At 39.5% G+C, this 16,945-nt stretch overlaps 2 protein-coding genes across 2 annotated transcripts; one reads left to right on the forward strand and one right to left on the reverse strand.

Annotated features, from left to right (window-relative positions):
* The first annotated feature begins 383 nt into the window (after window positions 1-383).
* kl (klotho) lies at window positions 384-10,952 on the forward strand. The gene is made up of 6 exons (XM_066650982.1): window positions 384-1,109; window positions 1,820-2,043; window positions 2,969-3,255; window positions 4,288-4,556; window positions 7,755-8,877; window positions 10,231-10,952. The coding sequence occupies exons 1-6, from the start codon at window positions 384-386 to the stop codon at window positions 10,554-10,556; spliced, it is 2,955 nt and encodes a 984-aa protein (XP_066507079.1). The 3' UTR covers window positions 10,557-10,952.
* Window positions 10,953-11,210: 258 nt separating this feature from the next.
* Window positions 11,211-16,531, reverse strand: rfc3 (replication factor C (activator 1) 3). The gene is made up of 9 exons (XM_066651296.1): window positions 16,287-16,531; window positions 15,418-15,555; window positions 15,213-15,280; window positions 15,014-15,111; window positions 14,178-14,359; window positions 13,901-14,037; window positions 13,376-13,474; window positions 12,264-12,333; window positions 11,211-12,126 (listed from the first exon to the last, which is right to left on the reverse strand). Exons 1-9 carry the CDS (start codon window positions 16,371-16,373, stop codon window positions 11,935-11,937), a joined length of 1,071 nt encoding a protein of 356 aa, XP_066507393.1. The 5' UTR covers window positions 16,374-16,531; the 3' UTR covers window positions 11,211-11,934.
* Between the last annotated feature and the right edge of the window lie 414 nt (window positions 16,532-16,945).

Below are 16,945 nucleotides of genomic sequence, written 5' to 3' on the forward strand. Positions count from 1 at the left end.
TATTTACTCTGTACTTTGAGTGAACAAACATGTACCTGCACATGACCTTGTTTTCAGACAGTGTGTGTTAACCTCTGCACTTTCCATATTTAAGTTCACTACTTATTTTTTTGGCAACTTAGGTAAACAAAACGCGTCATTAGTCCAGTAGTGTCCAACACAAACAGTGTCTTTTAGTGTAATGTGATGTCATTGTTGTGTGATATTACAGACGCTGTCTCCAAAAATGTTTCTGAGTGACAGCAGCTGTATTTGCGAGGAGGGTGGAGGACACACCCCCTCCTCTTTGCGCTCTGTGTTTAATGATTTGCAGATCCAGACCTGAGGAGACCCTGTGCTGATCGCGCTGTGACCAGTCTATCCGCTGCTCCTCTTGCACGAGCATGAGGCTTCTCCTCTGCGCTCTGTGCTGCGCGCTCCCGTGGGCTGCGTCTCCGGAGCCCGGCGCGGGGTTGCGCACGTGGACGCGTTTCGCTCGCCTGCCCTACCCGGCGGACAAAGCGTTCCTGTACGACACGTTCCCGACTGGGTTTGCCTGGGCCGTGGGCACAGCCGCCTACCAGGTGGAGGGCGCGTGGCAAAAGGACGGCAAAGGCGCGTCCGTGTGGGACACCTTCACGCGCGGTGGGGCACGCACGCTGATGGGCGACGTGGGTAGCGACAGCTACCACAACGTGCACGCAGACGTGCGAGCGCTACGCCAGCTCGGCGTCACGCACTACCGTTTTTCGCTCTCGTGGTCGCGCATCTTCCCCGACGGCGAGGCCGGCGAAGGGGGAGCGCACAACGAGGCGGGAGTTCGCTACTACCGCGAGCTGCTCAGCGCGCTCCGGGGCGCGGGCGTGAAGCCCGTGGTGACGCTGTATCACTGGGACTTGCCGGAGAAACTTCAGCGCCGCTACGGAGGCTGGAGCAGCGATGTCCTCGTGCGCATTTTCGCCCGGTACGCGGATTTCTGCTTCCGCACGTTCGGAAATGACGTCAAGCTGTGGATAACAATGGACAACCCGTTTGTGGTCGCGTGGCACGGGTACGGAACCGGGGTCGTAGCGCCCGGAGTCAGAGGAGAACCCGACCTACCTTTCAGAGTGGGACACAATCTATTAAAGGTGGGCTATAATATACTACAGTCACTGGAATTAAAGATGTGTATACACATATACACACTAACGCACCAAGACCACTTTAGTGTCACTGCAGCGCTCAGAATAGTCTACCACCCACATCACACCTGCTCTGTGGTGGTCCTGGTCATTGAAGAACAGGGTAAATGTGGGCAAACAAAGTATACAAGGTGGTCATTATATCCTTATATGACTGTGTATATAAATGCCTTAATTAAGCTATTTGTATGCTATTGTTTATTTAAAAGGGCTGCACAGTGGTGCAACAGATAGTGTCACTGTTGTGCAGCTTCAGTGTCCTGGGGTTGTGCATTTGAGCCCTTATCTGGGTGACGGTCTGAGAGGAGTTTGGTGAGTTTTCCCAGTGTCAGTTTCATCTGGGTGTCCCGATTTACTCAAAAAAAAAAAAACACATTTGTAGGTGGATTGGCGACTCAGAAGTGTCCCTAGGTGTGAGTGTGCGAGGGAATGTGTGAGTGTGTGTCGCCCTATGAAGGTGTAGCATCCCCACCATAACCCTGAACTGGATACGGGGTGTCAAACAGTGAATTAATTAATGAATATTTATTTAAAACAAATTTTGAAAATCATGGAAGATTATTTTAGACTGAGGCACGAATAAAGGCAGACAATCTAAAGAGAGGTCATTTACATATTTCATGAAACTGTTTGAACTTCTCATTATTTGGTCTCAGGCGCATGCCAAAGCGTGGCATATTTATAACGAACTCTATCGAGCTCAGCAGGGGGGACAAGTGTCCATAGCTCTTGCCTCACACTGGATCAAGCCTAGCAGCACCAGGCTGGAGAGTCAGCAGGCCTGTCAGTGCTCTCTGGACTTTGTACTGGGCTGGTTCGCTCGGCCGATCTTTGTGGATGGAGACTATCCTCCATGCATGAAGCGCAATCTGACACACAGGTAAGAGTAAGAGGTGAACAAAGATAAATTCTGAACACCAGCATGATATGAATTTTACACTTTTGTGAATAAGGTAAAAAATGTTTCCACAGCATGTATAAGGACACGAAGAAGCCTTTAAAAATGATGGTTATACCATAGTATAAACATATATGGTTCCCTAAAACACTTTTTTAAAATATTCTCATCCAAATGTGCTGAGTTTTGACGAATGCTGCTTTAGCTTCATCTTCATTCATTCATTCATTATCTATAACCGCTTATCCATAGCTTCATCTTGTAGATTTATTAATGTTATATCATTTGTTTGGAATTATTATTAGGGGTAAAACTATACACTTAGGGCAAATATTACCCCTACCATTTGCGAGTGTTATCTTGCCCCTTGGAACTGAGTTACAGTGTAGTGCTAAAAGTCTTCTCCTAATAAATGGGATGACCCTTCAAGAGCCTGTTTAGAACACACAAAAGCAGCATCTCAAGAGCACTCTGCTGCCAGTCTGCAGTAATAACAGAGCTTTTGGACTTTAACATAGTTAAATTTAGGGTGTCATTCCTTCAAAAGGCCTCCACTATCATATTATCACCAATCCTAACTTTCTGTGACATGAAGTTGAATTCAGCCACTTATTCAGTGGCTTTTTGTTCGAAACTACCATGGTCCAAGGCTCACGATTTAAATTAATAAAAAAAAAAAACACTTTTTTTTGTTTTTTTGCAATTCTGAGGATGTTTCCTCTCCATTTGATAGCACTGCAGTAGGGCTGTGCCATATAATATCATTCGCAATAATGTCGCCGTCATTTTGAAAACAATTAAAAAAAGCTAAGAGCTAAGTGGTTGAAATGGATTCACTCTTAGGCTATAATTGGACTTACAATCCTGGGCTCATGAACCAGTAATGTAATTTTTCCACTCTTCACAGGCTACCATCATTCACAAATGAGGAGAAGGCACATATTAAAGGAACAGCAGATTTCTTTGCCCTGTCTCATGGACCCGCTCTCAGTTTCCAGCTCATTAATGACAGCTTGCGCTTTGGACAGACAGAGGATCTGGACCTGCGCATGCTGCTGTACTGGGTCCACACCGAGTACAACAACCCGCAAATCTTCATAGTGGAGAGCGGCTGGTTCGTCAATGGCAACACCAAGACCAAGGACGCCAAGCACATGTACTACCTTAAACGCTTCATAATGGAAACATTAAAAGGTTGGTGCAAGTTTTACAGTGGAGCATGTTTAGAACTAAAGCTTATAGCACATGAAATTCTGTGTATTCAGCACTGGAAAAGTCCAACACGGTTTGGTGATGTACACATTACAACAATATTTAGAATGAAATGTTATCACTCAAAGGTTGCTTCTTGATGCCTCAGGAAATGTAGTGTTAATTATCCTAAAATTCTTTAGAATAAATATGATTACACAACAATGAGACACAAGACACTTCTGATCCAGGTAAAAGTGACAACACTAATTCTCTTAGATGAGAAATGTTTTCGCTGTATCAGTAGCAGATAAACATCAGTGTTATCTCAGCAAATCTGAATCCAATATGAGAAATCTCCACTAAAACTCAAGAAAAGAAACTTGAGATGTCTGGGCTCTTTACAGGAGAAATATCTGAGCAGCAGGAGACATATTAAGTTTGATTCCATTGCAGGAGATGTAAGGAATATATTACTTGTTTTTCTTTCCTGTGGGTATTTAAACTTCTGAAAATAAAATTAAATTGGTTCTCCACTGGGATGGTTATAGAAAAAAACTAAAATTAATACATTTGGATGATTCTGACTAACATACAACAGTTCATTCAATTTTTTAAGGTTATTAATAGGTAGTTCATGACTTTTAATTTGTGCAGCAGTCCCTACTCTGGTAGAATGATTTTATACTAGGTGTATACTAGACTGTTATGTGAGGATTTGGTGGCATTCGGCTAGAGAGGTCAGGTTAATAGAGGGCATGGGGCATGGCGAATAATAGCTTTAGTGGAGCTGGTATAGAACATCCCCTTTAATTTCCAGCTTTTCTATGGAGAATGTACAAGTTGTGTATGTGCACAATTAAACATGTCTTGTCTCACTTGTCTCAACTGAAAGTAGTAGAAGCCATTAATTAAAAATTGTGTCTATAAATTTCATGTTGACTTACATTTCACTAATGCTAATAACTTGCAAACACATTCTGATGAAAACTATATTTGAAAGGTTTTTTGTGTGTTTCTCCCCCCCCTCCCCAGCCATCCGCTTTGACAAAGTGAATGTGATTGGCTACACTGCATGGTCACTGTTAGATGGCTTTGAATGGTATCGTGAGTATGGAATACGCCGTGGTCTATTTTACGTGGACTTTAATTCTGAGCACCTGACCAGAGAGCTGAAGACCTCAGCCTTGTTCTACAGTAAACTCATTGAGAAGAACGGCTTCCCAGAGCTTTCAGAGAACAGACCTGCTGTAGGAGTCTTTCCCTGTGACTTTTCTTGGGGAGTGGCTGCAAACTCTATACTGGTACAAAAAACTTTCACAGACACTGGTATTTCTCAAATTAGACCAAATTAGAGGCAGCTAAAAGACAAGTTCATTATAATTCATACTAAATCATAAATATATTTCATGATTCATCAAAATTCATATAGATTCTTATTGTATAACTTACTTTTCTTACCTCTCTTCATGACCTACTTATCATGAGGTTAGTTGACCTCTTCTAGAATTATTTACTGGAATTATTTAGCTTTTCATAAAGATTTTACTCACAACATTAAGCATTAAAACTATTATATAATCATAAACATACACTTTTTTGTTTTTGTAACATAAGGCAAAGGCTGTCCTGAAAATAGACGTTAATAATCTTTTGATATAGTTAAGGGAATTAGTAACTTCAAGTCAAATGTGTGTGTGTGTGTGAAAGTCTGTTTGAAATACACATTAACCCCAATTTCCGCACACTTTGATCCTGGCTGAAGTTGAAAAATAACTCTTGAATGCGTTAACTTTTCACATAAAAAAATGTAACAGGTGGATTAAATACCAACCTGGTTTTCAGAAATTTGGGATTTTCTATAAAATACATGAAAATTACAAGATCTGTGTTTTGTTCATTCTCCTGAAAAATGTTTAAAATGACAATCGAACAAAGAAAAAAAATCAAATGTTTTCAGTGATGAATTGGATTGTATTTAGTAAATATAAAAAATCTTGATCCCTGCAACAGACTTAAAAAAATAATATATGAGACAGGGCAAAATATGAGTGAAAAAGTTTAAAGAAAACTCAACTTACATCATTTTGGCACATTCCACACTTTATTTGTAGAGTGATTCTGTACAGCTGTTTTGTGACTGGCACTGTCACAAAACAGCTGTACAGAATTCTGTGTCCTAGCCCCATGTGGGCAAGCCAAAGTGCAAAACTGACCTAGAACATGAAGAAGGAACCTTGACAGGAATCAATAATTAGTAGGGGGACCATCTTCTTTTGGTTGGCACTGGCATGCCCAATGAGAACAGCATAACTAAAGGAACAACCAGAAAGGAACCAGAAACAGGTGGGTTCCCTGGGATATCAGCTTCCTAACTGCTATACCATCAACAAACATGAGCGAAGGTGTGGGAACACAGCACAAACGTCTCATATGACAAAAATCCTCAAGGGTCATGAACCATGAGCTGCAAACAGGACTCAAATTACCAAAAATTGATTTTGGTAATCAACCTAACATCAACCTAAAACGCTGTCTTAATCCTACACATTATTCCAAATCTTGGTGGATTTGTATGAATTATATTGCAGTATAATGCCTAAAATAGCATAGTTTATTGCAGTGGTTCCCAAACATTTTCTTCAATACCCTCCTGTTGTGAAGTGCGCACCTTTTGGCACAAGTGGACAGACACAGAAATCCTGCTGGAGCTTTTTTAGAGCCCTCAGTGTCACAACTGGACTGAGAATAGTCCACCAACCAATGATGAAGGACTAGAGGATCACCAACACAAACTGCTGCGACAGATGACCTACTGTTTCTGACTTAACATCTACAAGACGAACAATCATGTAGGTGTGTCTAGCACAGTGGACAGTGAGTGGACACAGTGTTAAAAGACGCCAGCAGCACTGCTGTTTCAGATCCACTAGTACCAGCACAACACATACTTACACACCACCACCACCACGTCAGTGTCACTGCAGCACTGAGAATGATCCACCACCCAAATTATACCTGCTCTGTGGTGGCCTTGTGAGGGTCCTGACTGTTGAAGAGCAGAGTGTGTAAGAGCAGAGTTAAATGGGGATAAGGAAGAATGCAGATAAATAGGTGTATGGTCATTGGAGCTGATAAAATGGACAAGGAGTGTAGATACAAAGTAGGTTTTCCTAATCCAGTGATTGTTGTGTATTTTAAACATTGTCATTCACACAAAGCTGCTTAGTGAACCAATAATATTTCCTTTATTCGAAAATTATTACAAGTGACATGCATTATATATTTCATTCATGCATTCATTTGCCTTAGGGGGTGTTTTAGTTTTTAGTTTAGGGGGTTAGGTTTTTATGACCTTAATAGAGCTATATTACAAAATTGTTTTCAGCTTTAAATATTCTGGCCTGGTGTAACATGCTGTTGCATCATTGGGCCTGTTTGTCTTACAGCTCAGCATGAGTAGGACACAAAGGTCATGAAAGAGAACCCACGTCCTTTGCCTGATCATGTAGTAATCCCCAAATATGAAATTGATGTGTTTGTATGCAGTGATTAATACCTACCAAAAGTGGTTCAAGAAAGGACAAATGGTAAATTGGGCAACAAGGTCATATTCAACTGTTCCATTGTTGCAAAACTGCAACAATTATCCTCAGTTTCCAAATTATAAAAACGGGTAATTACCAGGGACAGAAATGTAATACAGTGGTAAATGTACCTGTCTCAGTCTTTTTTAAGTGCTACACGACCACATTCCCATTGGAAAAACTTGCCCTTGATCCAATATGGCGGCCATGTTCCGGACCTAGCCTAAAAGATAGACTCCCCATTACTTGCTGGGGTATTCAGATATGTCATTTTCCTTTTTGTGTAAATATGCCAAATACAATTAAGTAGTTCAGTGTGAACATTGGAAATCATCTGTCATCTATTCACAAGTTGTTCTTCCTTGGAGAATATTTTTAGGTATTTACTACTGCTTACCAGGAACACCCTGTAAGTGCTGCCATTTTGGAGATGCTCTGACTATCTAGCCATCACACAGATTGCTCAATTACTTACACATGGCTACTTTTCCTCTTTCCAACACATCCAAGAAATGACTGTTCACATGCTACCTGATACCCATTTTAATGGGACAATCCATGTTATTCCCTCACCTTTCAGTGAATTTTATATTGTAGCAAATCTATGTACACTCACTAACTGTTGACCACTAATGAATAGTGTAAAATTGGAGAAGGTGGACTACAAAGCACGTACATATATTTATTTGTTAGGAAATACTGAATATAATGCAAAATAACATGTTATTACATATTATATTTATTCATTTAGCTTTTTTGTGTTTCTTAGCCCTGCTTCTGGGGACCCACTGCTCAGTACAGTTTCTACTATTTTCTGCCTAAAGCTAGAACTGATCAGCTGAGTGTCTTGAAGCATAGTAATGCTGAGTAGTGGGTCTCCAACAGTTATTAATTTATCTATCATCTAATGTCCAGGTGGAGACCACACCTACGCAGTTTGTTGACCCAAGTGTGTACATCTGGAACATCTCAGATAATGGAAAGCTGAAGAGGCTGGAAGCAGTGCAGGTCCCTGTACGCAGAATGCGACACTGTACTGACTATGCTGCTATTCGACAACAAGTAACGGAGATCCAAGCCATCCACGTTACTCATTTTCATTTCTCCCTTAACTGGTCATCTGTTCTCCCTACAGGCCAAATATCAGAAGTTAACCACACACTGCTGAGCTATTACCAATGCTTTGTTAGTGAGCTACAAAGAGCTAACATCACCCCGGTGGTGACTCTTTGGCATCACATGGGTAAGCTCTCCAGTTTGCCTGCTCCACTGGAGGCCAATGGGGGCTGGCAGAGTGAGGAGACAGTGCAAGCGTTTGCAGATTATGCCAGACTGTGCTTCCGAAGGCTTGGGAAACATGTCAAGCTGTGGATTACACTGAATGAGCCCAATGAGGAAGGGCTCAGCTATGCAATTGGTCACCAGTTGCTACGTGCCCATGCTTTAGCCTGGAGGGTGTATGACAGAGAGTTCCGTCAATCTCAAGGTGGTCAAGCATCTCTGGTGCTGCATATGGACTGGGTTGAGCCTGCCTTCTCCTTCAACCGAGAGGACGTAGAACCTGCCAACCGAGTCCTGGACCACAGAGTGGGCTGGTTCTCAGAGCCAATTTTTGGCAGTGGTGACTACCCCTCAGTGATGCGCAGTTGGCTCCAGCAGAGAAACCCCATAGACCTCTTCAACTATCACTTACCGTCCTTCAGTGAGGAAGATCGCCAGCTAGTCAAAGGCACTTATGACTTCTTTGCCGTCAGCCACTTCACCACGTCCATGGTTTATGATGGAGTTGAGGATAAGTATTTATACAAGGACAACCTAGAAGTACAGATGATTTCTGATGTTACTTGGATAATGTCTCCAAGACGCAACTCACCTGTTGTTCCCTGGGGTCTGCGCAAAGCCCTCAACTGGGTCAATTCCCATTATAAAGGTGTGCCAATCTACGTCATGGCCAATGGTGTTCAGGAAGACACAGCCAGATTCAAAGACAGTCTCCGTGTTTACTATGTGTATAATTACATCAACGAGGCACTTAAAGGTAAGGCCATTCATAGAGTGATCCTTGAATTATATTCAGAGTATAATAATTCTTAGTTAATTACAAATAATTTGCAACAGTGTGTGAAATGCTAAGACAAACCTAAATATTGATTTATTAAATTCTGTATCAAATTATAAATGTGCAAGGCAGCACAGCACCACAGCAGGCAGTGTCAATACAACAAAGCTCCAGATTCCTGGGACTCTGATGTCCAGGTTTCCATCCTTCACCATCTATCACTCTGGCTGTCCATCTGTCCACTGAGTGTGAGTGACTGTGAATGTATGATATCCTGTGATGGACTGGTGCACTGTCCAGACCCACCATGACATTAAACAGTGTGAAGTGATTAAAGAAGATGAATGAATATCTGCAAAAATACTAAATTTTATTTCTACCTCAGGTACTTAAAGCATTAATATGGAGTTGGTTCCACTTTTACAGCTATAGCATATTTACATCTTCTACAGAATTTTGGAGTGTCTCTGTGGGAATTTTTGCCCATTCTTCCAGAAGATTGGATTGCACTGTATACCTCAGCACTCGGCGACCCTGCTCCATAATTTATGTGGCCTACTATTTTGTGGTCGAGTTGCTGTGGTTCCTAAATGCTTTCACTTTCAATATCACTAATAGTTCAGTTTTATATATCTAAGAAGGAAGAAATTTCATGAACTGACTTGCTGCAAAGGTGGCATCCTGTTACATTACCACTTTATAATTCAGTAAGCTCTTTAGTGCGACACATTCTTTAAAAGGCATACATGGATAGGCTCTTGATTGTATACACCTGTGATAATGGGACTAAATCAAACATGGATAATCAAGGACTTGGAGGTTTCTCAACACATTTGTCCACATATAGTGTATATTAATGTACTTTTATGGAAAGAAATGATCATACAAAACATTAAATTATTTGTTTTTTTCATTTTAGAAATATTTATAAAATATTTTAGAATAAAATGTGATGCTGGGTTTTAATACAGCATGTTTATTTGACAGTGTTTGGTGTAAAATATGATGATGCAGTTTATTTTAATCAAGCGCACAAGGCCCACAACAGAACACAAACATGACCAAAGCTACTTAATCATTAAACAATTTGCTAGGGGCTCAGTTCACTAACCTCCAGGTAACCAAAGGGCATCTTCATCAAATCACACCCACACACATTTCACAGAGCTATAAACTTATTTTAGGATAGCATTTGTTTACACCTCAGGTAGGCACTCATCTTGGTCAAATAATGATTGACATTTGTCACCACGCCAAAGGTAATTCAGCTTTTTAATTGTTTATTTTATCATTATAAAAATGCTAATCGTTGTTTCTGCTTTGCTTTTAAAGCTTACTTGCTGGATGGGGTCAATCTTCAAGGCTACTTTGCCTATGCATTTAATGACCAGAATGATCCTGGCTTTGGCATGTATGGCAATGTTCAGGAGGAGGTCATAGTGAAAGACTCGCTGAACCATTACAGAAACATCATTGACCACAACGGATTCCCTTCCCCAGACAGTCCTACACAGCAGTGTCTCCACAATTCAGACCATTGTTCGGTGTGTGAAATCCTGGCAAAACAGCATGTGGTGGGCTTCATCTCTCTGGTGGGCTCTTCTGTGCTTATAACTATGGTGCTTGTAATATACTATGGGACTAAGAAACACAAATAGTTGTTTATATTTTCCTCGCAGTTTCTCTGTATATCCTTTGCATTTTTCTCTCCATCTCAGAAATTCCTAACAGATAACGTTAAGTTCATCCTACATTGCACTGCACACCGGTGCACAGAGCCAAATGGAGGAGGTGTTTCATATTATTGGGCCAGCCCTGTGTCAATCAGGCCACTGATCTGCTGGTTATATGGGTCAGTCAAATATAAAAAAAAATTGAATTAAAAAAAAGTGTTGTAACTGTCGGCCCACCGGGAAAATGCCTAGTCCCAACATGAGTTCTCGTTTGGCTGCTGTATTAAAAATGCAGTAAAACATAATTATTTTACCTCAGATGGAAACGTGAATACCATTTCATTAATGGTATTAATTTAAGAAAATATTGTGGGCAATTATGTAATTATGTTATTCACAGATCTCTTAATTTATTGATATTGTAAATATTTTCTATGACCTGAGTCTAGTATTTTTAAGTGATGCTTATATATATATATATATATATTAAAAAAAAATAAAAAAATAAAAAATAAACACTATTTTTGGGAATACACTGAGAATGAGTAACAATATAGTTTTTAATAGTAGTTTATAGTAGTCACAATTAGTAAAAATAATATCAAAACTGTCGTGTCAGCATTTACTCTATCCTAGAACTAAGGAAAGTACCAGGGCCTGCAGTTTTTCTGAGAAATAGTAGTTATATCATTGGGAAGTATAAAAACGGGCTCTCTTAGTAGTTGAACAAAAGTTCTCAGTGCACTAATCAGTTAGATGTCCTGGAAAGGACTTGATACATGTTAAATCATTCCCAAAGGTTAAAAAGAAAAACAATGCATTTTAGTTGTTTTCATTTTACCTTTTACCTAATAATAAAACAAATATGGTTTTACATGAAACTATCGTAGTTGTGTGCTAAATAGTGCATTTTTAAAGCTTAACTGAATAAATGTAAAAAAATTAACATGATAAAGGTGGTTTGCACTCCACTATACATGGGCAATCATTATGCGAACAGTACCGGCATCCAGAAAACCTGGATTCTGCATTGCATACTGAATCCTGGAAAATGTGACACCATCTCATAGCGTGTGTTAGTAGGTGTCTCAGATGTATAGTAAGTGTGACTGGCCTAAAGAGTTTTAGAAGTGGGTTTTCAAGCCGATGTTATTATAACATCAGTCTCTCCAGTCCTATACTCCTGTTGTCACGTACACCACTCCACAAGGAAGAGAATAAAATAGCATTTCTACTATTATACTTTACACATAAAAATACAGTATCGAAGATAAAAATCATCAATTTTATGACTGTTAAGTTTATTACAAAGAAACTAATTTTCATCAAAAATAAATCATACATAAGTGGGTAATGGGGAGAGTTAGAACATGAAATTGTCAAGGCCATCTTCCATAAACTTCTTGTAAATGGCCATGAATTTGGCCACAAAGGCCTCCAGGTGGTAAACAGCTTTGTTGCCTAGCTGTAGTCTGTGTTCATAGTAGGCAGCCATCTGAGCAACCTCGGCCTTTAGATGTCCATCACAGTTATTCAGCAGCTCAGATACCAGGCCCTACACATCCAAAGAATATAAAAAAAATATATATATATAAATATATATATATATATATCTTATTCTAAATACCTTAAAATTGATTACATTTGTAAAGTAGTGAGTTTAATGTTAATGATCAGAACTGTCCACTGTACCTTCATGATGATTTCTGGTGGAATGCAGTGTGTTAATAGTTCATAAAGTCTTGCCCGAACTTCCAAAAGTCTAAAAATAAATTGTGCTAGAAATTAGGCATTTCATTTACAATTCTAAGCGCAACCAACCATAAAAAAAGACACCAGGAAAATGTTAACCAATTACACACCATATCCAAAATGCCCATTAAATAACAGAATTAAAGAATGTTTAGTTTTGGCAACTCAATTAAATAAAATAGCTTTTTAGACATTTTGAATCACATAAGGCCTGTGATAATTCAACACAACCATTGCTGAACAATAAGTAGAATTTCTCATTCTGTGGCAATATATGTATAGGTTCATCTCAACCAATAAGAATATCATCAAAAAGTTAATTTCAGTTATTCAATTAATTGATATTGATTTATATATAAATGTAGATTTATTACAAACAGAGTGATCTATTTCAAGCATTTTTTTAATGTTGATGATTATGGCTTACAACCAATGAAAACTCAAAATTCATTATCTCAGAAAATTATAATAATCAATCTACCAGGATATTTTAGAGCACTCAATGCTTCCCTCTGCTGGCAAGCTTTATGGAGATGCAGATTTCATTTCCCAGCAGGACCTAGCACCTGTCCACACTGCCAAAAGTACCCATACCTGGTTTAATAACCACAGTATCATTGTGCTCGATTGGCCAGCAAAGTTGCCTGATCTAAACCCCATAGAGAATCTATGGGGTATTGTCAAGTGGATGATGATGCAGTAATTCATGCAAAAGGAGCCCTGACCAAGTATTGAGTGCATACACTGTACATAATTTTCAGTAGGAAAACGTTTCTGTATTAACATTTTTTTGAACTGGTCTTGTATAATATTCAATTTTTCTGAAATAATGACTTTTGGGTTTTCACTGGCTGTAAGCCATAATCATCAACATTAAAAGAAATAAACACTTGAAATAGATCACTGTTTGTAAGGAATTCATGAGTTTCACTTTTTGAATTGAATTACTGAAATAAATTAATTTTTTGTTAATATTCTAATTTACTGAGATGCATCTGTATATTGGGAATAAAGTTCAAGTACGACTAAGAGACCAAAGCTTGTTTACTGACCTTTGGGGGCTCTGCTGGCTGACAATAGCATTTGCAGTTTCTCTGAGGTACACTTCCCAGTCTGTTTCAGGAATGTCTTGATCCGCAGAGAAAGGGTACCTGAGGGGGGGGGGGGGCAATGCATAGAAAATCAGTGGTGTTCTTATTCATCTGACATAAACTCAGTTCAACATTTTGATAAGCATATGTACTTTAGGCTCATTCAGGTTCCATAAAGTTTAATAAACAGTACAGTACAGTATATAAAGTTGCTGTTAAATCAAAACCCTCACATTTCATTTCATAATATTTTATTATTTTTTCTTCCTAAAACCATTTGGAAGATGCCATTAATTCTTTTTAAACATTTCATTGAACGGACCCAAGAAAAGGGACATGGATCTCAATTACTTGGCAAAACATTATAATGTAAATATACTTTAAATATGTGAAGGTCTATTTCACTTTATGAGGTAAATATTTTTACGATATTTCACTTCCACAAAGAACAAAATACACTTGTCTATCACATTTCTCCTCACTTACTGTTGCACCCGACAAGCCTCACACATCAGCAGAGCTTTGCGAAGATTGCGGCCACTCTTCTCGGCAATCTTCTTGGCCAGTTCCACTGGCAGAAGCAGCCCTTCCTTCTTGCACACATTTGTCAGAACACTGCACACCTGAAGTACCAAGGCATAGAGTTAAGGAATTTGTGTGCCCAAGGACATCAAGCTGCTCTTACACTTGATCTTATTATTTTTATTAACAGAATATCAGTAAATAATATCAGTTTTGGACTAATGCAAAAAGATAACTGTACCTCCTCTGTGCTGGGTAGTGGCACTCTCACAGCCAGGCACCTGCTTCTGATGGGTGAGATCACTTTAGACGTAGAGTTACAGCAGAGAATCAGGCGACAAGTGGACATGTATTTCTCCATGGTGCGGCGCAGGGCATGCTGCGCGTCCTTAGTGAGACGGTCCACTTCTGTCAGGAGTACAACTGCAGCCAGGGTATGTAAAGGAGCTTGATTATACTGGATATATGCATTATAAACATAAAACATTTATAGATAGATACAAACACACACACAGATCAACCATAACATTATGACCATCTCCTTGTTTCTACACTTACTCTCAGCTCCACTGACCATACAGGAGCACTGTGTAGTTCTACCATTACAGACTTTATGCAGACTTGTTGTACTGCTTTTTTTCCCCCCACCCTGTCCCTTAATGGTCAGGACAACCACAGGACACAATATTTGTGTCATGGATCATTCTCAGCACCACAGTGACACTGACGTGGTGGTGTGTGCTAGTGTGTGTAGTGCTGGTACAACTGGATCAGACACAGCAGTGCTGTTGGAAATTTTAAACCCCCAGTGCAGCCAACAGCATTCTGTGTCCACTGATGAAGGACTAGAGGACAACCTACACAAACTGTGCAGCAATAGGGTCAGTGAAGCTGAGACAAAAATGGACACAGAGCGCAGAAAAAGGAAGTGGTAATATTCTGGTATCACTGTTTAGAACTTCTATACACGTTGGGCGTAATGCTGATTTTAAAAAGGGCACTTTGATAATGCAAGTACAAGTACAAGAACTGATAATTGTGTTTCTGAATATGCATGAAGCAGGAAGAGATTCTGACCTTTAAACTCTCTCTGTGTGCTGGACTGGATCTGCTGAGACTGGGCCACTGTTTTAATCAGCTCTTGAATGACGACACGGTCACTGTTCCCTGCATCACTACAAAAAAAAGGCGAAGTAATAGTTCAATCAGTGAGAAAAATGATTCTGTTGACACAGAGCTAAAACAGTGCTTAATGTCACCCTGAATCACACCTTACCTTGGATTTACCTCCAAATGATAGTTGCTGGCAATTGTGTTGATTTCAATTTTCTTTTTAGATGGTGCCTACAGGCAGAGAAAATATAATTTGTGAAACAGTCTGATATTTTCATTATGAAACTGTTTAATCTTTAGTTACTAACAATTTTACAAGCATTAAACACTTTCAAAATCTGTGTTCTCAAATCAAAGACAACACTTACTACGATGGATTGGTGTTCAATGCGTAGCTTCTCCACACCAGCACCATACAGCTCACGGAGGAGACACATGATTCGAGTCTTCTTCCCAGCACCAGAAGGACCATAGACAAGCAGATGAGGGAAGTCTCCACATTGTACCTAAACGAGAAAACAAAATACAGACCAATTAAAAGAGAATTTAAACGGGAATCAAGTTCACAAACACCTTTTAGATTTTTTTAATATACGACCATATCAAAATTGAGTCAAATATTTTAAGGGTTATTTCCTTAAAACCAGCTGTCTATGTTAGCAGAGAACGTTCCCCCAACGTTGCCTAACATTCCCTACAAATTCAAATGTTTCAGTCTACAGAATGTTATAAGGACATTATATTGAATGTTATATCATTTCAGATACCGTTGTGTTAAATGTGACCCAAGACAACCTTTAACTGCAACACTCCGAGGATGTTAGCTAGAGAATCTAACTTAAATTCGCTGGGTAGGAAACTGTTTGATTTCAGCTTAAACTGTCAGCTATCGGCTAAATTTACATATCGCAGTGTCAACAGAATAACGAAGGTGTTCACATTACCAGGGACACACTGTTGGAAACGGACACTTCACTAAGCTGAAATGAGAAGATTTATAAACTATGACACTAGCAAATGGAGAAGTTAGCTAGTTGTTTACACCAGGAACACGTAGCACTGTTTCGCCGTACGTAACACCGTAGCTATACGCTGTTCTTGGTATATAAGGTGATATTTTTAGTATTCTTACGTACAAAATAAATCTAACAAACTGGAAAGTGTGAAATGGTGTTACGTGTGAACGAACATTAGGAGGTTTGCCTCCTCAGCCGCTGTTTAATTAGCTGTTTCTCACCAGGTTTCTCAGCTGGCTCGCCTGCTCTTTGTGATAGTCCAGTTTCCCCAGAGTGGCCGGTCTGTATTTATCGACCCACAAACTCATTGTGAAATATTATTTCTTTAGTATTATGTTTCCGCGAACCGAGACTGAGCTGAGAAAGCGCTCTCCCGCGAATTGTAATAAACCCGCCTTTCGGTCCAACTACGGCAAGCAGTGAGGGAAGAAAATCTCGCAACGCATTCTATTACTGTGGTACTCTCTGGCCAAATGTTTGTGGACGCACAGGTATTCACAGTGGGCACACAACGTTGCTGTGACGCCTTTTTTTTGTTGGACTCTGGTCGCTTCGTCACATAACCCAAATACAACCAATTTTTAACATTAAAAACTTATGCGAGATTTTGGTTGTGTTTATCACGACAACTGCGACTTGAAGTTGTAGACAAATTTAAGCAGTATGTTGATTTTTTTTTTGCAACTAAAGTTTTGCTTAAAGTTTAGATTCAACTCTTATCTACAGCTTATTCATTAACAGCCATTGTTTATTAAACTAATCAAATACGTCACTTAAAACCAAAGTGGCAGATTATGGAAGCAAATCTGTCTCATCAGACTTTGAAATATTACCACCTTTGAATTTGTAGCACTTTTTTTGCACTGAAATTATGCCTCTG

The sequence above is a fragment of the Hoplias malabaricus genome, chromosome 18 (assembly GCF_029633855.1).
Source record: "Hoplias malabaricus isolate fHopMal1 chromosome 18, fHopMal1.hap1, whole genome shotgun sequence".
Classification (NCBI taxonomy): domain Eukaryota; kingdom Metazoa; phylum Chordata; class Actinopteri; order Characiformes; family Erythrinidae; genus Hoplias; species Hoplias malabaricus.

What these genes read in the sequence shown, in the direction of transcription:
- kl (XM_066650982.1), top strand. Translation starts at nt 384, where the DNA reads ATGAGGCTTCTCCTCTGCGCTCTGTGCTGCGCGCTCCCGTGGGCTGCG. An exon ending in AAGCGCAATCTGACACACAG is followed by an intron (nt 2,044 to 2,968) that starts GTAAGAGTAAGA and finishes CACTCTTCACAG; the next exon opens with GCTACCATCATTCACAAATG. An exon ending in CATCAACGAGGCACTTAAAG is followed by an intron (nt 8,878 to 10,230) that starts GTAAGGCCATTC and finishes TTGCTTTTAAAG; the next exon opens with CTTACTTGCTGGATGGGGTC.
- rfc3 (XM_066651296.1), bottom strand. Translation starts at nt 16,373, where the DNA reads ATGAGTTTGTGGGTCGATAAATACAGACCGGCCACTCTGGGGAAACTG. An exon ending in CATTTGGAGGTAAATCCAAG is followed by an intron (nt 15,112 to 15,212) that starts GTAAGGTGTGAT and finishes TTTTTTTTGTAG; the next exon opens with TGATGCAGGGAACAGTGACC. An exon ending in CACTACCCAGCACAGAGGAG is followed by an intron (nt 14,038 to 14,177) that starts GTACAGTTATCT and finishes TTGGTACTTCAG; the next exon opens with GTGTGCAGTGTTCTGACAAA.